The following is a 25,041-nucleotide window of genomic DNA, read 5'->3' as shown; positions in this document are numbered from 1 at the left end:
AGCTATATTTAAATACTTCAGCTTTTTAATGTCTTTAAAAACATCTTTATCAATAAACTCCAATAGATTATTACTCAAATCCAACTTCGTAAGTTCCGGTAATTGCAAAACATTTGATTCAATTCGCGATATCTTATTATTACTCACAATCAATTCTTTCATATACTTCGACCGATATAAATACGAGTTCGAAATATCACTTAAGTTGTTTGATGACAAATCTAGGCTATACACCATGTTAGGTAAAGAATCTTCGACGGAAAATAACACCGGTTTAGTATAACTGCAATCCACACTTTCGCCCAAATATTCAATGTCACTATACTCTCTACACACACAGAGATCACATATTGATGCATATATTCTGACCTCGCTTATAATAAACGCAAAGACTATTAAAGCGCGCATTGTGTTATATTGCCTAGAATCAACTGAACGCCTAGCGGCGAAATTTTATCAGTAACATTGATACCTTATCGCGTTTGATTGTAATTTCATTTCGCTTCAGGTGTGTTGAAAATAGATCTTATATGTGGGGAATAAAGTGTATTTTGTGTGGGTTCGATTAAATAAAAGATTGTTTGGCATATTTATTATATTAACCTAAGGTTGTTGACACAGGTTTTGTTGTTCAATTTATACTTATTATTGATACAATGTAAAAAAATATTTCATCAAGAAATTAACAAACCGTATTATGGAAAAAAAGTTATGCTCATTCGAGAAACTTAGGTATATTTACTTAAATAAGTACACAAATAATTAAAAAAAGGTATTTCGGCTTTCTCAAAATCTTCCCCTAGCAGTTTGCGTATTTCCCTTCGCACTGGAGTCCTCGTGAGCCTGAAAAAGGACCTTATTTCAATGCACTGAAGTTTATTTCACCTTGATTAAGTGTTTTAACAGGAAAATTAGATATTTGTAGATTGTGATTATGACATGATGTCATTGCAATAAGCAATCGGTATTTATATCTGCGTTAGTCATGCACGCACGGACATTCAATACTTGTTGATGTTTACTAATACACATAAACGTAACTTGGCTTATAGTCGAGGATAAACGCAGGAAAACTGTTTTAAGTAGTTGATGAATATGCTAATGTTTCTCTCACATGTTAGTATGTAAATTGATTCTGAACGTAAATGAAAAACCTTGCATCCCTGACTTTAATTTGACCTTTTTCGTTATGTACGAAACGAAATAAAATAAAGTAAAATCTCATATATGATTTCATTATCCTTGCTATATTAAAAACTTGTTTTTATATCCCAGATACTAAAATAACAGTAAGATTTCGCCAATTTGTCCAACCGATTTGTTATAGAGTATTTGGCCACAAGTGGATGAGCGGATTGAGCGGGTAGTAAATAGGCCAGTTAGTACCTGGAATATACAACAGTTTTAAATAAACTTACCTATGCCTACTTTAGGAGTTCCGTCAAATTTTTTTATTTTCGATCATGAATTCATAGTTCTGACAAACTTTAAACGACAGACAGGTGTCCCATGCGCATTACAGACCTTTTACATAACTTAATGACGATGGATGTCCTAGGCCCACTATTCCACAAGGCCCCATGTTGGTCAACCAAGGTAGCTTCTACGGCCACAGTATATATACTGCCGATACGGCCACCAGTTGTACTGAGAAGTTACTTTGATTACAGCGTTACCTTAATAATGATGGAAGTCCTAGGTCCAGTATTCCATAAAGCCCATGTTGATCAACAAAGGCAGCTTCTACGGCCACCGTGTATAGCCCTGGGGCTGATGCGGCCACCAGTTGTACTGAGAAGTTATTTTGATTACAGCGTTACCTTAATAATGATGGAAGTCCTAGGTCCAGTATTCCACAAGGCCCCATGTTGGTCAACAAAGGCAGCTTCTACGGCCACCGTGTATAGCCCTGGGGCTGATGCGGCCACCAGTTGTACTGAGAAGTTACTTTGATTACAGCGTTACCTTAATAACGATGGAAGTCCTAGGTTCAGTATTCCATAAAGCCCCATGTTGATCAACAAAGGCAGCTTCTACGGCCACCGTGTATAGCCCTGGGGCTGATGCGGCCACCAGTTGTACTGAGAAGTTATTTTGATTACAGCGTTACCTTAATAATGATGGAAGTCCTAGGTCCAGTATTCCACAAGGCCCCATGTTGGTCAACAAAGGCAGCTTCTACGGCCACCGTGTATAGCCCTGGGGCTGATGCGGCCACCAGTTGTACTGAGAAGTTACTTTGATTACAGCGTTACCTTAATAACGATGGAAGTCCTAGGTCCAGTATTCCATAAAGCCCCATGTTGATCAACAAAGGCAGCTTCTACGGCCACCGTGTATAGCCCTGGGGCTGATGCGGCCACCAGTTGTACTGAGAAGTTATTTTGATTACAGCGTTACCTTAATAATGATGGAAGTCCTAGGTCCAGTATTCCACAAGGCCCCATGTTGGTCAACAAAGGCAGCTTCTACGGCCACCGTGTATAGCCCTGGGGCTGATGCGGCCACCAGTTGTACTGAGAAGTTATTTTGATTACAGCGTTACCTTAATAATGATGGAAGTCCTAGGTCCAGTATTCCACAAGGCCCCATGTTGGTCAACAAAGGCAGCTTCTACGGCCACCGTGTATAGCCCTGGGGCTGATGCGGCCACCAGTTGTACTGAGAAGTTATTTTGATTACAGCGTTACCTTAATAATGATGGAAGTCCTAGGTCCAGTATTCCACAAGGCCCCATGTTGGTCAACAAAGGCAGCTTCTACGGCCACCGTGTATAGCCCTGGGGCCGATACGGCCACCAGTTGTTGTGCCGAGAAGAAATCTCGCACAGGAGCGACGGTTTGGGTCGCAGAGAGAACTGGTGGTACGTTGGTCAGTTCGACAGTCTGGAAGGGAAATTGTACTTTATTTATGTAGTAATTAGGTCGTATTTGGACCGAGAAGAAATCTCGAACAGGGGTGACGGTTTGTACCGCTGAGAAGATGGTTAGATTGGTTAGCTGCACCGTCTGTGGGAGAAATACTCTTTATTGCACCCAATAGAAGAATAATACAATAATTCAAGTAGAGGTCAACAGGTCTTTTGCTTATTTTTTTTATATTTAAGTCGTATTTTAATAGGATACCTTGTCGTCTAATTAGTATAGGTTACCTTCTCGTTGGTGCGCGGGTGCGGCGTGGCGGTGACGGTCAGCTGAACTAATTTCACTTGTCGTGGCGGTTGTGATTTGCTGCAACAAATATACAGTCTTAATGTCTTATTTATTTAGGCGTTGGTATTCAGTTGACAGTAAGAAAAGGACCGGGAAGACAATACCAAATGTATTATAATATTGTCAACCGGATACCAAGGCCTCAGGTTCTTCAAGCGTCCACTTTAAGTTGGGTAACTCTAAAAAAATGTAGTAAGTTTACCCTCTAGGCGGCGGCAGAATGACTCCCTCGGCCTTCAGCGCCAGATGGTGCGTGTGCGGCAACGCGGCCGCTTGTTCGGCGCCTCGACCACCTACAACACACATATTATATTCGTTATATAATAAGCCACGATCAAAGCTTCATATTAAAATAGACTTAACTAAACTAAAGCTACAGACGATGATACTCGATGATTAAACATGTCGATGGCTTAGGTATTTATTGGGCTTCAGTTAAGTACCTACAATGTAAAACAATGTCACTTTTTACAGCATACACTGTGTTGTTATACTTCACTCCTAATTTCAGATACATAAGAGTAATTTTATTATAACCTGGTGTGAGCGACAAGCGGCAGAGGGCGCCACAGGCTCGGGCCTCGCACACCGCTCGCGGCCACACGGCGCCCACGCAGCACGCTCGGACTGCCGCTAACACTGCTTCTGCGTGCTACAGAACGGAAGTCATTTGTAACAACGATTATTCTAATACATTCAGCCTACCATATTATGGTTCCGATTCATAAATATACATTTAAAGTTAATACATTTAAGAATGGGGCCATTTTGTCTTAAAGCATGAAATTTTGTCATCTTAGATATTCTAGATTCTCATTAACGATATCGGATAAGCAAAAAAAAAAAAAACAATTCTAAATATAAAATTTCGAGATCGTTTTGTGGTTGGCAATTTAGACGCGGGAATTAATGGATATTAACACTACTCAACTACACTCGCGTGCAAAAGTATTGCATCACTTTGCATTTTTTCTTTGTAAACTGGTTATTTTCGCTAAATTATTTTAATGTAATCATGTTCCTTGAAGTTTTAACTTTACGAAAAGTAAAAAAACATGGAAATCGGCCCAGTATTTTTCAAATTATCGGCATTTTCCCGATTTGTGAGCGGTTTCACGTTATCACGCGCACGAGTTGCGCTACCCTTCACCCCTATAAAACGGGGGGTAGAGAAGGGGTTGTTATCAGTCACTTATCAGAAGTCGATCGTTACATATCTCCGCGTATTTTCCCGTGAAAAAGATCTGGAAAAATGGAAACCACTGAAGCTGAAGTCCGCTAAATCGTCCAGCCCCTGCAAGCGGGGCATAGCCAACGTTCAGTAGCTGCCGAGCTGAATTTAAGCCAATCTTCAGTTTGCAGAGTTTACCAAAGGTTCCAGGGGACTGGATCCTTTACTTCAATACCAAGAAGCGGCCGCAGAAAGTGTACATCAGAGAGGGACGACCGCTTCTTTGTCAGAACATCTCTCCGAGATCGACACCAGACAAGCATTGCTATCCAGCAGCGTCTGCTTGAGGTACGAGGAGTGGCTGCCAGTGAGTGGACAATAAGAAGAAGACTTAAGAAAGCGAACTTGACACCCAGGAGGCCCGTAGCGGGGCCCAGATTGCTGGCGCGACATCGTAAAGCCTAAAGTGAGTTTGCTGAAAATCACAAGGACTGGACCATTGAGCAATGAACCCCAGTTCTCTTCTAGAAAGAGTGCAGAATGTGCTTGAATGGATGTGACCAAAAAGGAAGAGTCTACAGAAGGCCAGAAGAACAGTTCGCTCAAAGTTACTTCTCCGAAAGGGTCGCCTATGGCGGTGGATCCGTAATGTTCTGGGGCGGCATTTCCTACGACGGGCGGACAAAGCTGATTTTCGTGCCTGGCGGTGGCCGTGACAGTGGATTGACCGCTGCCAAGTACATCACTGATTTCCTGGAGGGACATGTTGTTCCTTATGCCGGTATTTTTGATGAGGGGTTCATCCTAATGCAGGATAATGTCCCGTGTCATACCGCTAGGGCTACCGCAGCCTACCTTCTCGAAGTGGGCATCGACACCATAGACTGGCCAGCGATGAGCCTGGACCTTAACCCCATTGAACACGTGTGGGACTACCTAAAAAGGAGGGTTCGGAAGCGGAATCCTGCCCCGGTCAATGTTGAGGAGCTGAAGGGAGCCTTGCTGGAGGAGTGGGACGCTATTTCTCATCATCACATTAAAAAATTCATTAGGTCTATGAAAAACCACTTGGTTTGTGAAAGGAAGGCTGTGGGTGGCAATACCAAGTATTAATTTAATAATAATAATCGATATTGTGTTTAAAAAATGACTTTTATTCTTAAGTTTCTTGATTTATTGTTGGAGCATTATGCGACTACTTTCAGTTTCCTGATTTTTTTAGTCTTCAGATTCGAAATTTCATTGAATTTACCATTTTTCTAATGCGTTACATTATAAGCTTTCAGTTGATACCAAATTTTTCAGAATCGGGTATAGAATTACAAAGATATTAGGTGCGGACGAAAAAATGCAAAGTGATGCAATACTTTTGCACGCGAGTGTACAATAGTATTAATCAAAAATCATATCTTATTGGAAAACCTATAAGGGGTCATCCATTAATTACGTCACACGAATTTCTAGGTTTTTTTACCCCTCCCCCCCTCCTCGTCACACTTGGTCACATTTAGCAAACCCCTCCCCCCTGGTGTGACGTCACATTTCTTCAACGAAATCGGCAAATATTTATTTAATATTTTATCAAAATATTTTTGACAAAAGAAATATTAGTAATTTTATATCCCAAAACTGATTAAGAAATAAAATTAAACGAATAAAAACGATTATCGTTTCAAAAACTTGTTATTTAAATGTATATTAGCGTATAAAATAATTTAAATAAATTTTCGGTTACTGATGAAGTTAAAGTGACGTCTCAAAGTTTGTGACTCCTCCTCCCCCTTGTCACAACATGTCACATTTACTTGACCCCCTCCCTCCCGTGTGATGTAATTAATGGATGACCCCTAAAACGACTACCGTGAATTTACCTTAACAAGAATGTACTACAAAACGTACCCTGTGCGTGATCCCATTGCCAGTAGCAGGATTATCAAAGAGCTTGTTAGAAATGTTGATGATGGCTTCGGCAGGGGCTAGTGCAATCTTCTCGTCCAGACTGGCGGGCGTGATGTCCGGCACGAACAGCGCGCGCGCCGCCGCCTGCCCGGTGATGCGCTCCAGGAACTCGGATAGCTGCGTGAACGTGTGCTGAGAACTGTGTGTGGTTAAGGACTATACGATGATATTTGTGATTTTGTGAAAATAAAAGTTTTCGTCAAACTTGACAGCAACTTCAATAAAAACCGGCCAAGTGCGAGTCGAACTCGCACACGAAGGGTTCCGTACCATTATCTATAAAAACGGTCACCCATCCAAGTACTGCCCTCGCCCGACGTTGCTTAACTTCGGTCAAAAATCACGTTTGTTGTATGGGAGCCCCACTTAAATCTTTATTTTATTCTGTTTTTAGTATTTGTTGTTATAGCGGCAACAGAAATACATCATCTGTGAAAATTTCAGCTGTCTAGACAGCTGGGATGGGATCACAGATCACGAGATACAGCCTGGTGACAGACGGACGGACGGACAGCGGAGTCTTAGTAATAGGGTCCCGCTTTACCCTTTGGGTACAGAACCCTAAAAACTACAATAATAAATGACTATAAGAATATCGGTAATTCGTCGGTCTTGTACTCGTAATTGGAGATTTGGACCTGACTGAACAGAGTTGCAGTGATAGGGTGTAGATAAATGTGTTGTTTATACATATCAGTTATTTGTAATTTTGTAAGATTTTTTGCTGAAAATGAATTGAATGGCCGTATATGAATTCGTCGAATATTTATAAAAAATGTTCAAATCCCTGAAAGCTTTTTTTAAATTATTTATCTCGTTACGTTAGCCATACTTTACAAATGTACATGCCTACGAATATGTAGAAGTCGTGTAAAAAGGATACATTTGCAGATGTGTCAACGTAGCCTCATCGGCGTGGAAAGCCGTCCTGGCTATGTGCGCGTACCGCGCCGCCACAGCTTGCGCCGCGCGCGCCGCTTTACGTAACGCCGCCGCGCATGCGCCCGCTGCGGCGCATGGTGATCTTGATGCCTGAGTAATAACAATTACAAAATGGCATTTCATAAGGTCAAAATGGTCAAATTCTACGATCTGGCCACGACGGAGGCTTTCAAATGCAGGCCGTAAAACGCGGTTCGCCCGGCTGATTGTCGACTTTATTCCTGTACAACCTTAACCACGGTGGGTGGGGCCGGGTACATAATACTTTCGCTCTATTCGTTCTCACCAAAGTTGACAACGGTCTCTCTAACAGCGATCCGAGCCCCAGTCACAACCGCCCAGCCGCCGTCCACCTCCCGGGAGGAGGCTGCGGCTTCGAGACCTGTTATACTTGTGAAATAAACTATGGGTAGTGACCTGTGCCACAGCAGGTGGGGGCTGCGTACACAGCACCCTCGCCCTGTCCGCCGTCCTCGCCAGCGTGGATAAGGCCTGAGCTCTGGCCGCGATCCAGGCGCCGGCCAGCGGCGTGCAGGCCGCGCACCCCCCGCACCCCGTGCAGCCTCCCCCGGCGGCTCCAGCGCCGCCCCACCCCCCCGCCACCTCCCAGCACGACGCGGCCGCTTCCAGGCCCGTTATACCTGACAACATGGGGTACACGTGCGTAAACACCGAACCAGAAAAACCGGCCAAGTGCGAGTGGGTCTCGCGCACGAAGGGTTCCGTACCGTTACGCAAAAAACGGCGAAAAAATCACGTTAGTTGTATGGGAGCCGCACTTAAATATTTATTATATTCTGTTTTTAGTATTTGTTGTTATAGCGACAAAAGAAATACATCATCTGTGAAAATTTCAACTGCCTAGCTATCACGGTTCATGAGATACAGCCTGGTGACAGACAGACGGTCAACGGAGTCTTAGTAATAGGGTCTCGTTTTTACCCTTTACGTACGGAATCCTAAAAAAGAGTAGATCGCTACTAGAGTTAGGCTGGTTAGTCCAAGAAAAATCTACAACTCTACAACGATTTTGATAACATACACAGAGCAAGTGTTATTTATAGGTCTTAATTATATAGAAGTTTGACATTTAAAATAACACTTGCCCTGTGTATGCTATCAAAATCGTAGCAGACTTATCTATGTGTGTAGGTAGACCAACATTAAATTTCAAACTCATCAGCTACTTTGTGAATTTGGCAATTTGCGTTAACAATTTAACAAAAGACATGCATAAAAGAGCGTTACCTTGTTCAACAAGTTCAGCGTCCGCCTTAGCGGCTCGATGTAGCGAGGCCAACCATCGCTGTGTGGCCTCGGAACTCGCCGCTCCAAGTAATCCCTCCAGCACATGCGCGGCTAAACGGTGGTGCCCATATCTATCATATCATATATAATAACATCATTATATAATCATAAACCAGCACATCACAAACTATTCCATAAAATCATGGAATAGTACCCTCAAACGCCACTCTCGTGCGCGGCGCGTCATTATAAATCTTATCGAATGGCAGTAAAGTTGATATTGAGCTGTAGCCGCGCGCGTCAAGTGACGTCTTTGGCGGTCAAATATATTAGAAACGTCTAAGTATAAGTAAGCATGGAGCCATACATAAGGATAGCTTAATATGAAGCAGTTTTACTCCCAACCCCTTGTCGTCAAGAACTTTACTATACAGATACAAATAGGGTTCAAACTTACCTTAGAGCGGCCCTTGAGAGTCTTGAGACCCTATATTTTGTCCGACCATCAGCGCTACTTATCACTTCCTTAATTTTCTCCTGCCAAGCGCTATTTATCTTGAATTTGTGCGCCTTAGCTTGCTAAATACAAATAATGACCTTGCTAATATGATTACCTCCTAAGCCAAGTGTACAAAGTATTCTCACGAGTTGTCACATCGAGAATATCACGAAGATTGGACGAATACCAGCCTAAAGAGCAGGCGGGCTTCAGGAGCGGTTTTAGTACAGTCGATCATATTTTCACAGTAAGGCAAGTGATACAAAAGTCACTTGAATACAATATACCACTTTACCATGCCTTCGTGGATTATGAGAAGGCGTTCGATACGGTGGAGCATTGGGCAGTTTTTGACTCCTTAAAACGTTGCCGAATAGACTACAGATACATCCATCTGTTGAAAAACCTCTACCGCTCAGCGACAATGACAGTGCAAATTCAAGGCTCCAAAACCTCAATACCACTCGGAAGAGGAGTGCGTCAAGGTGACGTAATATCTCCAAAACTTTTCACAAATGCACTAGAAGATGTATTTAAACACTGTAACTGGGACGGCAGAGGTATCAAGATAGATGGAGAGTACTTAAACCACCTACGCTTTGCTGACGACATTGTTCTACTCGCAGAGACACCTGAAGATCTCGAACACATGCTCAATGATCTAAGCCAGGCATCGATGCAAGTTGGTCTAAAAATGAATATGGAGAAAACAAAGTGGATGAGCACCGCTGAAAAGGCAACCATTTCATTGGAAGGCAAAACGGTGGAGAGAGTAAGCGATTACGTTTACTTGGGCCAGAAAATAACGCTTGACGGTAACCCCTTGGATGCCGAAATTAGTAGGCGCATTCAATTGGGTTGGGATGCATTTGGAAAGCTAGGCGATGTTTTCAAGTCAAAAATCCCACAGTCACTGAAAACCAGGGTCTACAACCAATGCGTCCTCCCAGTGATGACTTACGCATGCGAGACATGGACGTTGACCGTCGGAAGGGTGCGCCAGCTAAAAGTGGCACAGAGAGCCATGGAGCGCGCGATGCTCGGGATCTCCCTGCGAGACAGAATTCGGAATGAGGACATTCGCCAACGCACGAGAGTTACCGACATCGCCAAAAGAATTGCGCAACTGAAGTGGGAATGGGCCGGCCATATCTGCCGCAGGGATGACGACCGATGGGGCCAGCGAGTACTGTTCTGGAGACCTCGACTGGGAAGCCGGAGGGACGGAAAACCACGAGCCAGATGGTCGGACGACATTAGAAAGACGGCAGGGCCGACCTGGCATAGAACCGCCGCATACAGAACAACATGGAAATCCTTGAAAGAGGCATATGTTCAGCAGTGGACGCAAATATGCTGAGAAGAAGAAGAAGAATATGATTATAGGGTTTAAATAACTCTTCGTCCAACCATCAGCACTTGAGATAGCTTCCATAATTTTCTCATGCAAAGCGCTGTTAATCTTGCATTTGAGCGCCTTAGCTTGCTAAATACAAAAATGCACCTTATTGGTATGACTATAAAGCTCAACTCACCTTAACGCAGCTCTGGCGACTCTATAATTCGTGCAACCATCAGCACTTGAGATAACTTCCTTAATTTTCTCCTGCAAAGCGCTGTTAATCTTGTATTTGAGCGCCTTAGCTTGCTAAATACAAAAATGCACCTTATTGGTATGAATTTTAAGCTCAACTCACCTTAACGCAGCTCTGGCGACACTATACTTCGTCCAACGATCAGCACTTGAGATAGCTTCCTTAATCTTCTCCTGCCAAGCGCTGTTTATCTTGCATTTGAGCGCCTTAGCTTGCTAAATACAAAAATGCACCTTATTGATATGACTATAAAGCTCAACTCACCTTAACGCAGCTCTGGTGACCCTATACTTCGTCCAACCATCAGCACTTGAGATAGCTTCCTTAATTTTCTCCTGCCAAGCGCTGCTTATCTTGCATTTGAGCGCCTTAGGTTGCTAAATACAAAAATGCACCTTATTGGTATGACTATAAAGCTCAACTCACCTTAACGCAGCTCTGGCGACCCTATACTTCGTCCAACCATCAGCATTTGAGATAGCCTCCTTAATCTTCTCCTGCCAAGCGCTGCTTATCTTGCATTTGAGCGCCTTAGCGGCCCGCTCTTGGAATATCACTGTACAGAGGAGCACTAGCGCTGTCCCGTCTTCCACTGTCTCTGATACGTCGGCCCTGCACATAAGTAATTACACGTTATTCCCCATATTCATAACACTTAGCAAACCTCTGTTATTTTTTTCTCTTATTAACAGCCACAAAATGTCATAACGACGAAAACGGCATAAAACTGTTAAAATGGAGTCAGCAAATATAGTTACCATTATTTATTGCCGATCGGCTATGGTTTCAGCTCAACACAGCCCTACACCAGGAGGCAGTATGTGACACATATTTATCTTCTATAGATGACAACTGCCACATAACTTAACAATCTATAAGATCAGTCAATGTACGTCTTAGGGCCTCATGAATGCCTTCCCCTAGGTCCTTTTAAGGCCTCCAATAAGGCTAAACCTCAAGGCCCTCAATATCTCCAACATGTAGCCCGTTGTTGTCAATAGTTGACCAGTGACATATTCGGTTTCTACAAATGACAATGCCACATAACTTACCCATCCATAAGATCAGTCAGTGTAAGTGTGAGGGCCCCATGAGTGCCTCCCCCTAAGGCCCCTAAGGCCTCCAATAAGGCCAAGGCCCTAGGCCCACCCTGACGCCACCCAGTGGCTCGTAGTTGTGAAGTCAGTAGTCGACCGGTTCTTGGTGCGTATTCGGCTGGCGCTGCGTTGCATAGTTGTACCTATCAAGAGACGGGATTTTGTAATAATTGCACTACAATTGCCTTAGGGCTAATGGAGTTTGCCCGTTTAGTTATAATATGAATAATAACGAACCAGACAGCGCAGAGCCATACGCAACGGTCGTATGTTGTCTTGTCCGTCCGGCACGCCCGTCGCTATGACTATGTTCTCTAGGGCGAGCATCAATTCGGCGCCTTCCACGGGTATTCCCTCTTCGTAGCTGTCAACAAAAAAAGGTATAACCAAAAAATCTCATTCATTATATTTATTAAAAAATAAAGATAATCTAACATCGATATGCTGTGGAGTGGATCGACTAATAATAAAAATTAAACATCAAACACTATATAACACGCGGCTAAGCGTATTCTAGTTACCAGTGCACGGCGCGGCTCGTGAGCACGTGCGCGGCCGTGGCGGCGGGGCGCAGCGCGGCGCCCAGCGCGGCCCCCGCGCACAGGTCACGCAAGGCCCGCTGCGCCGAGCCGGCCGCGTCCGCGATCATACTATACAACACTGCTGACGCTTGTATTCTAGTTACCAGTGCACGGCGCGGCTCGTGAGCACGTGCGCGGCCGTGGCGGCGGGGCGCAGCGCGGCGCCCAGCGCGGCCCCCGCGCACAGGTCACGCAAGGCCCGCTGCGCCGAGCCGGCCGCGTCCGCGATCATACTATACAACACTGCTGACGCTTGTATTCTAGTTACCAGTGCACGGCGCGGCTCGTGAGCACGTGCGCGGCCGTGGCGGCGGGGCGCAGCGCGGCGCCCAGCGCGGCCCCCGCGCACAGGTCACGCAAGGCCCGCTGCGCCGAGCCGGCCGCGTCCGCGATCATACTATACAACACTGCTGACGCTTGTATTCTAGTTACCAGTGCACGGCGCGGCTCGTGAGCACGTGCGCGGCCGTGGCGGCGGGGCGCAGCGCGGCGCCCAGCGCGGCCCCCGCGCACAGGTCACGCAAGGCCCGCTGCGCCGAGCCGGCCGCGTCCGCGATCATACTATACAACACTGCTGACGCTTGTATTCTAGTTACCAGTGCACGGCGCGGCTCGTGAGCACGTGCGCGGCCGTGGCGGCGGGGCGCAGCGCGGCGCCCAGCGCGGCCCCCGCGCACAGGTCACGCAAGGCCCGCTGCGCCGAGCCGGCCGCGTCCGCGATCATACTATACAACACTGCTGACGCTTGTATTCTAGTTACCAGTGCACGGCGCGGCTCGTGAGCACGTGCGCGGCCGTGGCGGCGGGGCGCAGCGCGGCGCCCAGCGCGGCCCCCGCGCACAGGTCACGCAAGGCCCGCTGCGCCGAGCCGGCCGCGTCCGCGATCATACTATACAACACTGCTGACGCTTGTATTCTAGTTACCAGTGCACGGCGCGGCTCGTGAGCACGTGCGCGGCCGTGGCGGCGGGGCGCAGCGCGGCGCCCAGCGCGGCCCCCGCGCACAGGTCACGCAAGGCCCGCTGCGCCGAGCCGGCCGCGTCCGCGATCATACTATACAACACTGCTGACGCTTGTATTCTAGTTACCAGTGCACGGCGCGGCTCGTGAGCACGTGCGCGGCCGTGGCGGCGGGGCGCAGCGCGGCGCCCAGCGCGGCCCCCGCGCACAGGTCACGCAAGGCCCGCTGCGCCGAGCCGGCCGCGTCCGCGATCATACTATACAACACTGCTGACGCTTGTATTCTAGTTACCAGTGCACGGCGCGGCTCGTGAGCACGTGCGCGGCCGTGGCGGCGGGGCGCAGCGCGGCGCCCAGCGCGGCCCCCGCGCACAGGTCACGCAAGGCCCGCTGCGCCGAGCCGGCCGCGTCCGCGATCATACTATACAACACTGCTGACGCTTGTATTCTAGTTACCAGTGCACGGCGCGGCTCGTGAGCACGTGCGCGGCCGTGGCGGCGGGGCGCAGCGCGGCGCCCAGCGCGGCCCCCGCGCACAGGTCACGCAAGGCCCGCTGCGCCGAGCCGGCCGCGTCCGCGATCATACTATACAACACTGCTGACGCTTGTATTCTAGTTACCAGTGCACGGCGCGGCTCGTGAGCACGTGCGCGGCCGTGGCGGCGGGGCGCAGCGCGGCGCCCAGCGCGGCCCCCGCGCACAGGTCACGCAAGGCCCGCTGCGCCGAGCCGGCCGCGTCCGCGATCATACTATACAACACTGCTGACGCTTGTATTCTAGTTACCAGTGCACGGCGCGGCTCGTGAGCACGTGCGCGGCCGTGGCGGCGGGGCGCAGCGCGGCGCCCAGCGCGGCCCCCGCGCACAGGTCACGCAAGGCCCGCTGCGCCGAGCCGGCCGCGTCCGCGATCATACTATACAACACTGCTGACGCTTGTATTCTAGTTACCAGTGCACGGCGCGGCTCGTGAGCACGTGCGCGGCCGTGGCGGCGGGGCGCAGCGCGGCGCCCAGCGCGGCCCCCGCGCACAGGTCACGCAAGGCCCGCTGCGCCGAGCCGGCCGCGTCCGCGATCATACTATACAACACTGCTGACGCTTGTATTCTAGTTACCAGTGCACGGCGCGGCTCGTGAGCACGTGCGCGGCCGTGGCGGCGGGGCGCAGCGCGGCGCCCAGCGCGGCCCCCGCGCACAGGTCACGCAAGGCCCGCTGCGCCGAGCCGGCCGCGTCCGCGATCATACTATACAACACTGCTGACGCTTGTATTCTAGTTACCAGTGCACGGCGCGGCTCGTGAGCACGTGCGCGGCCGTGGCGGCGGGGCGCAGCGCGGCGCCCAGCGCGGCCCCCGCGCACAGGTCACGCAAGGCCCGCTGCGCCGAGCCGGCCGCGTCCGCGATCATACTATACAACACTGCTGACGCTTGTATTCTAGTTACCAGTGCACGGCGCGGCTCGTGAGCACGTGCGCGGCCGTGGCGGCGGGGCGCAGCGCGGCGCCCAGCGCGGCCCCCGCGCACAGGTCACGCAAGGCCCGCTGCGCCGAGCCGGCCGCGTCCGCGATCATACTATACAACACTGCTGACGCTTGTATTCTAGTTACCAGTGCACGGCGCGGCTCGTGAGCACGTGCGCGGCCGTGGCGGCGGGGCGCAGCGCGGCGCCCAGCGCGGCCCCCGCGCACAGGTCACGCAAGGCCCGCTGCGCCGAGCCGGCCGCGTCCGCGATCATACTATACAACACTGCTGACGCTTGTATTCTAGTTACCAGTGCACGGCGCGGCTCGTGAGCACGTGCGCGGCCGTGGCGGCGGGGCGCAGCGCGGCGCCCAGCGCGGCCCCCGCGCACAGGTCACGCAAGGCCCGCTGCGCCGAGCCGGCCGCGTCCGCGATCATACTATACAACACTGCTGACGCTTGTATTCTAGTTACCAGTGCACGGCGCGGCTCGTGAGCACGTGCGCGGCCGTGGCGGCGGGGCGCAGCGCGGCGCCCAGCGCGGCCCCCGCGCACAGGTCACGCAAGGCCCGCTGCGCCGAGCCGGCCGCGTCCGCGATCATACTATACAACACTGCTGACGCTTGTATTCTAGTTACCAGTGCACGGCGCGGCTCGTGAGCACGTGCGCGGCCGTGGCGGCGGGGCGCAGCGCGGCGCCCAGCGCGGCCCCCGCGCACAGGTCACGCAAGGCCCGCTGCGCCGAGCCGGCCGCGTCCGCGATCATACTATACAACACTGCTGACGCTTGTATTCTAGTTACCAGTGCACGGCGCGGCTCGTGAGCACGTGCGCGGCCGTGGCGGCGGGGCGCAGCGCGGCGCCCAGCGCGGCCCCCGCGCACAGGTCACGCAAGGCCCGCTGCGCCGAGCCGGCCGCGTCCGCGATCATACTATACAACACTGCTGACGCTTGTATTCTAGTTACCAGTGCACGGCGCGGCTCGTGAGCACGTGCGCGGCCGTGGCGGCGGGGCGCAGCGCGGCGCCCAGCGCGGCCCCCGCGCACAGGTCACGCAAGGCCCGCTGCGCCGAGCCGGCCGCGTCCGCGATCATACTATACAACACTGCTGACGCTTGTATTCTAGTTACCAGTGCACGGCGCGGCTCGTGAGCACGTGCGCGGCCGTGGCGGCGGGGCGCAGCGCGGCGCCCAGCGCGGCCCCCGCGCACAGGTCACGCAAGGCCCGCTGCGCCGAGCCGGCCGCGTCCGCGATCATACTATACAACACTGCTGACGCTTGTATTCTAGTTACCAGTGCACGGCGCGGCTCGTGAGCACGTGCGCGGCCGTGGCGGCGGGGCGCAGCGCGGCGCCCAGCGCGGCCCCCGCGCACAGGTCACGCAAGGCCCGCTGCGCCGAGCCGGCCGCGTCCGCGATCATACTATACAACACTGCTGACGCTTGTATTCTAGTTACCAGTGCACGGCGCGGCTCGTGAGCACGTGCGCGGCCGTGGCGGCGGGGCGCAGCGCGGCGCCCAGCGCGGCCCCCGCGCACAGGTCACGCAAGGCCCGCTGCGCCGAGCCGGCCGCGTCCGCGATCATACTATACAACACTGCTGACGCTTGTATTCTAGTTACCAGTGCACGGCGCGGCTCGTGAGCACGTGCGCGGCCGTGGCGGCGGGGCGCAGCGCGGCGCCCAGCGCGGCCCCCGCGCACAGGTCACGCAAGGCCCGCTGCGCCGAGCCGGCCGCGTCCGCGATCATACTATACAACACTGCTGACGCTTGTATTCTAGTTACCAGTGCACGGCGCGGCTCGTGAGCACGTGCGCGGCCGTGGCGGCGGGGCGCAGCGCGGCGCCCAGCGCGGCCCCCGCGCACAGGTCACGCAAGGCCCGCTGCGCCGAGCCGGCCGCGTCCGCGATCATACTATACAACACTGCTGACGCTTGTATTCTAGTTACCAGTGCACGGCGCGGCTCGTGAGCACGTGCGCGGCCGTGGCGGCGGGGCGCAGCGCGGCGCCCAGCGCGGCCCCCGCGCACAGGTCACGCAAGGCCCGCTGCGCCGAGCCGGCCGCGTCCGCGATCATACTATACAACACTGCTGACGCTTGTATTCTAGTTACCAGTGCACGGCGCGGCTCGTGAGCACGTGCGCGGCCGTGGCGGCGGGGCGCAGCGCGGCGCCCAGCGCGGCCCCCGCGCACAGGTCACGCAAGGCCCGCTGCGCCGAGCCGGCCGCGTCCGCGATCACCGCCGGACACTCCACCAGGATCTACGATCAACATACAGGGTGTCCCATAAGTGACACGTCACGGTGACACTGGAGGTAGACCAGGCCAAGAGGAACCAAACCAACTTAACATACCCCAGTAAAAGTGGCACGGTTTTTGAGTTATTGCCAAATTAAGGTTTTTCATGAATTTTGACCGTTTTTAACATTGTTAGTGCCAGTGTGCACTCGGAAAGGTCTCGATGTTAGTTTTTTTTATGTGTACGGCATCATGAATAGTTAATTAAGACAACAGAATAGGTATTTTATCGATAAACAATGTAAAATGCAAAAAAGTACTAGTTTAATCTTGAATTAAATTCACTTTTCGCTGTGAAAATATCTTTCCGAGTGCACACTGGCACTAACAATGTTAAAAACGGTCAAAATTCATGAAAAACCTTAATTTGGCAATAACTGGTTTGGGTCCTCTTGGCTTGGTCTACCTCCAGTGTCACTGTGACGTGTTACCACAAAACAAAGAAGTAATAGAAGTGAAACGTACATCTATAGCGTGTGGCATGATTAAGCCTTATTGTACTCAGTTTCACCACAGACTATTGTCAGTCGTGTGTCAATTCAGTATGGCGCTTTTGAGATGTCAGATGTGAAAACGATTCCAGGAAAAATTAGAAATAATTACAAATATGCCGCGCTGCTCCATTTTGGAGTGTAAAAACGCTAGCCGAACAATAAATGTTAGATATGGAGGCATTTCATATCATCGGTAAGTATTATTTCAAGTAATATTACAATATTTTTTACATTTTCGGTTTCCGCAAGGATTTTTGGATTGTTTAGTGCAAAAATCAAATTTATGTAAATGAGATAAGGTTGATATCTACTTAGCGTCAAAGTCATGTACGGGTGCGCTATTCAGCCACAGTGCGAGGACCATATCAAAAATGTTATCGATGTCGATGTTCGATTTTTTTTATGTTCATACATGTTCTTAATAATTTATTTTTGTTTTGCCTCTGGATGATCATATCGAAAAAGTCGTCGCTTATGCACATTTTATATTATGTACAAAATATGTTCTTACTCGTACTTATTTATTGCTATTCAATGGATTATTTGATTTAAAGTTTTTCTTATAGTATTGCATCCATGGATACATATTTGTCAATTTTGTATATTAAATAGGTAAGTTGTCAGTTTTAAGCTGTCACATAATTTTACTGCCGGGTATTTGCTGGCCAGTCTAAAGCTCGCTCCACACTCTTGGACAAATCTTAAAGCGGTCTTCACATTCGACCTTTGACTAGACTTTTGACACTTGTTTGACCCATATCGTTTCAATATTTAGTATTTGACGTATCTCATTGTTCGAATACGGCTGTAAAGCCTCCTCTCGGAGTTGGACGGTCAGATGACAGTCTCTTTTGTACAAAAGAGTGCATAAGCCAATTCTTGTGATAAGTTTCCAAGCAGACCCCAGGCTCCGTGCCTGACGCGGGCCGGCTCACGGGCCGTGGCAAATAGCCGGAACAACGCTAGGAAGAAGGAAGATGATGGTTGCGCGACATGTAGCACGTAACTGAGGACGCGGACATCACGCGGGGTGTGCTAAGGAGTAACAGTTTTTATTATATACTCGCTTACAGTTATATGCGTGGTTGGTGGCTTGATTACTTTCAATACGAGCATTTTTTTATTAAAAAGTAAGTAGGTACCTAATCGTCGCCAGAAAATATAGTAATACATATGTATAAAAAACCTGAGTAGTTTACGTGTACACTAATCTTTAATAAGCGTTTATCGATATCACACCGAATCATGCACATCCCTATCGCATGTGTCAACCTCATAGTCGAATATTTTATCCTATCGCATTCACTCTTGGAAAAGCCATGCAAGTGTAAAAGCAATAGAGCATAAATGTCAATTTACAAAAATAAAAATCGTAGTGCATTTTCGACATAATTTTCTTTGCTGTAAAGTTCAAATTATTGAGATGGGCGAGGGCTCATAATCCTTTTCGAAATAAGAAAAATATGGCCAATTTTTGTGACAGCGTTTTGGCGACATAGGTTTCCATACTAATCCAGGCACATGCCGTTTCCCGTCAGAGCGCGGCGCGCTCATTCTTTCTTCCGTGCGTGTTACTTATGGGACACCCTGTATACTATATCAAGAGCTACAAAAGCCTCGAAAATATAAACGCTCGTATTTATAATGAATGAAATCTTTATTTTAGGCTACAAGTGATATAGAGTTCAAAAATTCTGCGATTTAATAAGTGTTTGTTATATTTAACTTACTTGCATAACTTCCAAACACAGCATGGTGTGTTTCGGATCTGCATCGGCGGCGGTTCGCACCAAAGCTTGTACGGAGGCGGCGGGCCACAGGGCCGCGTGTTGCGCGAGGGTCTTCAGGCCGAGCAGCGCGGCGCGGCGGACCGACGAGCGGGCGTCGTTCGTGGCTATACTGAGTAGGAGTTCCACCTGATGACAGGATAGTCATCAGTTTAATATAAGGAGTCAGTTAAGCAAACAATATACTTAATATACCTAATATGACCTTAAAACCTAGCTAACCAATGTATGTTGGATACTTTTTTATCTTGCCAGGAATGGTTTGTGATTGAAAAGTATTGAGGTTGACCAATTATTGTGTGATTTAAGGGTATCTTATCTTATTGTTTTCGAGGGCCCTTTCGGATACACTACGACCCATAGGGATCTTTTGTGCAGTTACCCCCTGGAGAAGATCCGTCAACTACTCAAGAGCTTTTCCCACCAAATCCATGTGTCGGATGATGGAGCTCATGGGTAGCGTTTTAAAGTCCTTTGGTTCCAGGTATCCTGCTCCAAAGTCCTTCATTCTTTGTCTGGCGAGGGCGTGACATTCACACATTAAATGTTTCACTGTCTCTTCCTCTTCGCCACACATACGACAATCGGTGTTGTCAGAGTGTCCCATCTTGGCCAGAATTCCAATGCCCCGTAATGGCCAGTAAACACCCCCGTTATGATTTGGAGTTGTCTTTTGCTAAGTTTCCAAAGCTCTTTGCTCCAACCGGAGTCTACTCCTTGCATAAAGAGTTTTGCATGCTTTAGACCCGCCAGACTGTCCCATTCTTCCTGATGTTTGGTCTTGGTATGGTCTTTAATAGCCATTGTGATGGTTCCCTGTGAGAGCCCCACGAATGGTTCCGGACCTATAAGGTTACTTACAGATCCGGCTCTGGCAAGTTCATCTGGATTTTCATTGCCTATGAATCCCTCGTGCCCTGGGATCCATACCAGTTGCACTCTGTTTTGCCTTCCAAGCTGGTTCAGAGCTTGGACGCCATTGTATACCAGTCTAGAGTCCACTCTGGGCGCTTCAAGCGCTTTGAGTGCAGCCCGACTGTCGCTGAGTATATAGATACTCTTCCCTTGGGTTTGCCTAACTATATTCTCGTGAACACAGGCAATTATAGCGATTTAAGGGTAACCTGGAGTTCGTAAATATGCGAAATAAATAGGTATGTTACTTAGTTTTATTTCCGAACTACATCATTTTTTAGGCGGAGAAGGTATTTCCATGGAGTAAGTATGAAGGTACTAAAATACAAAGGGGATGTACAGGAATGCAACAACTATAGAGGAATAAAACTCATGTCACATAGCATGAAAGTATGGGAAAAAGTGATAGAGAGACGCCTGAGAGATGAGAGTGATATAACACAAAACCAGTTCGGGTTTATGCCGGGGAGAGGTACAACAGACGCCATTTTTGCACTTCGCCATCTGTGCGAAAAATACAGACATGCCAAAAAGAACCTGCATATGGTGTTTGTTGACCTCGAAAAAGCATACGACCGAGTACCCCGAGAGGTTTTGTGGTGGGCTCTGAAAGAGAAATGCGTGCCTGGGAAGTATGTAGAGCTAATCCGGTCAATGTACAACCGATGTTGTACACGCGTCCGGTCAGCTGCTGGCACCACCGACAAGTTCAGTGTCACGGTAGGCTTGCACCAGGGATCGGCTTTAAGCCCTTACCTCTTCCTGCTTGTTATGGACGCTCTGTCGTCGGACATACAGGAGGAGGCACCCTGGTGTATGCTGTTTGCCGATGACATTGTGCTTGTTGGTGAAAACGAACTCGAGGTGCAGAGCAGACTTGAGAAATGGCGGCAAAAATTGGAGAATGTTGGCCTGAAGATCAGCAGATCTAAAACAGAACACATGTTCTGCGATTTTGGCGGTCTCTCCAGTTTTGCTGCCATAGAACTCGACGGCGTTACATTGCCGGTCTGCTCCGACTTTAAGTACCTCGGTTCGCTCGTACAGTGCGATGGCGATATTGACCGTGACGTGAAAAACCGGATTAGCACAGGATGGATGAAATGGCGACAGGTCACGGGAACCATTTGCGACGCCCGAATGCCTCTTCGGTTGAAGGGTAAAATTTATAAATCAGTCATAAGACCTGTCGTCATGTATGGATCAGAGTGTTGGGCCCTAAAGGTGACGGATGAAAAGAGATTGCATGTAGCGGAGATGCGAATGTTAAGATGGATGTGTGGCGTGACGAGAATGGATAGGATAAGGAATGAGTATATAAGAGGAAGCCTGAAAGTTGCACCCATAACAGAAAAAGTAAGGGCAAATCGCCTAGCGTGGTACGGGCATGTGATGCGGAGGGATGAAAGTCATGTGACGAGAAAGGTATTACGAATGAATGTGGAGGGAAGTACGAGGAAAGGAAAACCGAGGAAAAGGTGGATGGACTGTGTGAGAGATGATATGAAACGAACGCAAGTGAATGATGAAATGACGGGCGACAGAGAGGTGTGGAAGAGAAAGACATGCTGCGCCGACCCCAAGTGAATGGGACAAGGGCAAGAGAATGATGATGAAGTATGAAGGAACTTCTATGGGTTTTAAATGGGTTGATAAAAACTCTTTAGTATAAATAAACTTTAACACTAAACAAAATAAATGAAAACACTATGCAAGTTCCTTACAAATTGCTGTGGTCAAGTGGTTTTATATCCGTTATTACCTGATCAGGAACATGGACGACAGTGTCATGAGCGATGGCAGTGAGCGCGGAGATGGCGGCGCGCACCGAACTCGATGAAGGAAACCGCTCCAATAGCGAACGGAGAAGTTTCAGAACGCCACCCGCTCGTACCGCTACAAATAATACGACAGAGGCTTATACGAGTACATTTGATAAGCTGTTGTCATCAACGTATATAAAAGAAAGAAGAAAATTAGAACTTCCGTCGTGAATCTGTTTTCAATTTATTTATCATCTGTCAATCTCGTCTTATGGCGTTATTCATAAACGCGTTACTGGCCTGAATTAGCAATGAATCGTATGTTTGTATGAATGCATACACTTTACTGTACATTGAACATAGAAATAAAAGAACGAGAATCACACTTACGAAGTGAATTAAATGCAACAAAGGCGAACTTATCCCTGTATGTATCATTTGTCTTTATCTGTCATATTGACTTATGTATTTGTAAGAAAGGGATAAAACATAATTTAACTAAATCAGTTTCGTAAAGTTTTATGAATAAGGGGGTTAGTAATGTTAGTATTTATCTCTGTTGTGTTCTCAGCTACTCTGTATAGGAGCCAAAGATGTACTTTCTAACTTTTTCTCATGCATAAGATTATGTATGTAGCAAGTTACTACCTCCTCCGTGAACAGTCCTCAAGGCCCGTACGAGCTTGGCGCGCCGCTCTGCGCCCGTGCTCTCGCATTCCACCATGTCCGATAATTTGTTGCACATGGCCACCGCAAAGGCACTGGAAATGGTATACAATTAAACTATGTATACAAGAAAACTGTATTTTTTTGATAATGATTTTTAAGCAATTGTTGATATTTTTTTTTTTAATCTTTTATGGCTACACTTGCCTATGGATTTTAGGCTTTAACTGCTAACTAAGGCTCCTTTTATTTTGAAGTAAAAAAAACATTGAAATTGGTTAATTCTAATGAAAGTGCTAGGTTGTAGGAAATATGTAGATAGAATAGTATTCTAAGTTAAAGCTATTTCCTGAGCGTAATGAGGGATTCAAGTGTTAACGCCCAAGACAAAATAATGTTGATACCGTGTGACACATACTGCTTTTCACATCAACTATGAGGAAGTTGTTCCATGTATTATTTGACCAAAAAAAAATTGTATGCCTGAAAGAAAAAATTGTGTCCTAGAACAGAAAAGTACAATTTTGATCCCTCCTAGCAGGGAAGAAAAGTGCCACTTGGATCCCTCCTAGCGGGGAAGAAAAAGTCCTTTTTCGAATAGGTGATGTGAAAAACTATTTGGTATATCACAAACCAAAGCACAAAAGAATAACTTTCGAATAAAATGTTTATATTATTTTATTGTAATCTTTAATACTAGTGCAGTTAACTGGCCAATTGTAGACCTTATTCTAACGACTTAGGGATTATGGTTGGTCACTGAACTGTGCGGTAACTACGCCATTATTTTCTTTGCACTAAGCAGATAATTATAGTTGTGAACTAAAATGTAAGCTAAAATTGTGTCCTTTATTACTGAATAAAGATATTTGTATTTGTATTTGTATTTGTATTTGTATTTGTATTTGTAATAGGTGATGTGAAAAACTATTTGGTATATCACAAACCAAAGCACAAAAGAATAATTTTCGAATAGGTGATGTGAAAAACTATTTGGTATATCACAAAACAAAACACAAAAGAATAATTCAAACTGTTCCAAACATCAACATAGTAAAGACATCAATAAATTAAGGATGATGTATTATATTTTATACTTAAATAGTTGCCACTGACAATCAGATAACATTATTCTTTGAGCTATGTATTAGCGGTACAATGGAACCTCTGTGCTGACATTAAACATTTATTTTAAGATTTTTTTAAATCAATTAACACATTCAGTGCCGAAAACCCGACTATCGGGTGTTTTATGATTTCGTTCCCAGGCCGGACGACCCGATAGTCGGGATCGTGGTACTACTGCTTTATATGACAAAATTGTTGTGGCCTGGTGCGGACGTCTTGTTTAGCTGGGTGGCAATGAATGTGTTAATGTGCCTACACTGACAAAAAATTGATCATTTGTTATCTGACAATAAAGAAATTTGTATTTATTTGTATTAAAACAATAAAATCTCAGTTTTTGATAGTTTCACAAGAAATAAAACAACATACTTGGAATGTGCTGCAAATCTGGTAGTAGCATAAATAGCAGCCTCAACCTCCACATTGTCATGGCTGTCCAGCCCTCGCCTGATAGCGTGGTGTACATTCTGCCTCTCTGGAATGATCCCGGCAACAGCTCCGAGCGTCCGAAGTGCCAGCGCCCTTGCTACGGGATCATTTGAATGTAGAACACTGAATACTCGTCTTAAAAACTCGTCAACGTTCAGGATCTTGTCCAAATGCTTCTCGCTCTGCTGGCAAACCCGCAGCACCCATAAACGAAGGAAATTATTGCCCATACGAAAGACATCGGCAAGTTTCAGGAATGACGAGTTTATGAGTATTGGAAACGGGTATTTTTCGAAGAGACGCGGAAAACGGACTATCGCTTCGCATTGCTCACCAACTTTTCCTGATCTAAGCCCTGTAAAACAATCACTTATTATAGATTTTGTATGCTTTGTTAGTTGTTTTGTGTAATATATAGGTTAGGTTTGTATGTACCTTTGTCTAGCTCAGTTAGTGCTGAATTAGCATCTTGCTCTGGTTCGCCTGTATTGTCGCTGAACGTATTTAGTCGAACGCCGATCATTTTCGGCTATATGCAATAGAAAATATATGGATTAATCAACAAAACTCAAGTGACAATAACACAAACTTGGTGCATAAACAATATAAAACCGCTCGTAGACAACAGATTTTTGACAGCCGTTTGACAACGCAGTTGCTTATCAGTTTGCTCAGTAGATGGCGTATTAACACAAATTCTTTGTATTCTTGGTTTATGCTATTCGACGGTAGATGTCGTCACAATGTAATAAAAACGTAGAAGTTGGTAGAAGCGAAGGTAGAAGTATACCGAAATTACCCGCTTTCCTTCTTTCTTGACTAGATCGTAGTGGCTTC

General features: G+C 47.8%; 2 protein-coding genes across 2 annotated transcripts in view; one reads left to right on the top strand and one right to left on the bottom strand.

Annotated features, from left to right (window-relative positions):
* LOC134794100 (trafficking protein particle complex subunit 5) overlaps positions 1-25,041 on the top strand; it is a 273,621-nt gene that overhangs the window by 38,205 nt on the left and 210,375 nt on the right. The window lies entirely within an intron of this gene.
* Positions 407-24,812, bottom strand: LOC134794078 (integrator complex subunit 7). Its single transcript, XM_063765764.1, has 18 exons — positions 24,640-24,812; positions 24,145-24,559; positions 22,630-22,742; positions 21,981-22,114; positions 19,247-19,432; positions 16,837-16,985; positions 11,961-12,087; positions 11,679-11,866; positions 11,053-11,238; positions 8,533-8,663; positions 7,702-7,925; positions 7,226-7,374; positions 6,283-6,481; positions 3,750-3,864; positions 3,415-3,505; positions 3,152-3,230; positions 2,691-2,885; positions 407-843 (listed from the first exon to the last, which is right to left on the bottom strand). The coding sequence occupies exons 1-18, from the start codon at positions 24,725-24,727 to the stop codon at positions 787-789; spliced, it is 2,826 nt and encodes a 941-aa protein (XP_063621834.1). The 5' UTR covers positions 24,728-24,812; the 3' UTR covers positions 407-786.

The sequence above is a fragment of the Cydia splendana genome, chromosome 10, assembly GCF_910591565.1.
Source record: "Cydia splendana chromosome 10, ilCydSple1.2, whole genome shotgun sequence".
Lineage (NCBI taxonomy): Eukaryota > Metazoa > Arthropoda > Insecta > Lepidoptera > Tortricidae > Cydia > Cydia splendana.
The sequence above is the reverse complement of the archived record's forward strand: the minus strand, read 5'-3'. Positions and strand labels throughout refer to the sequence as shown.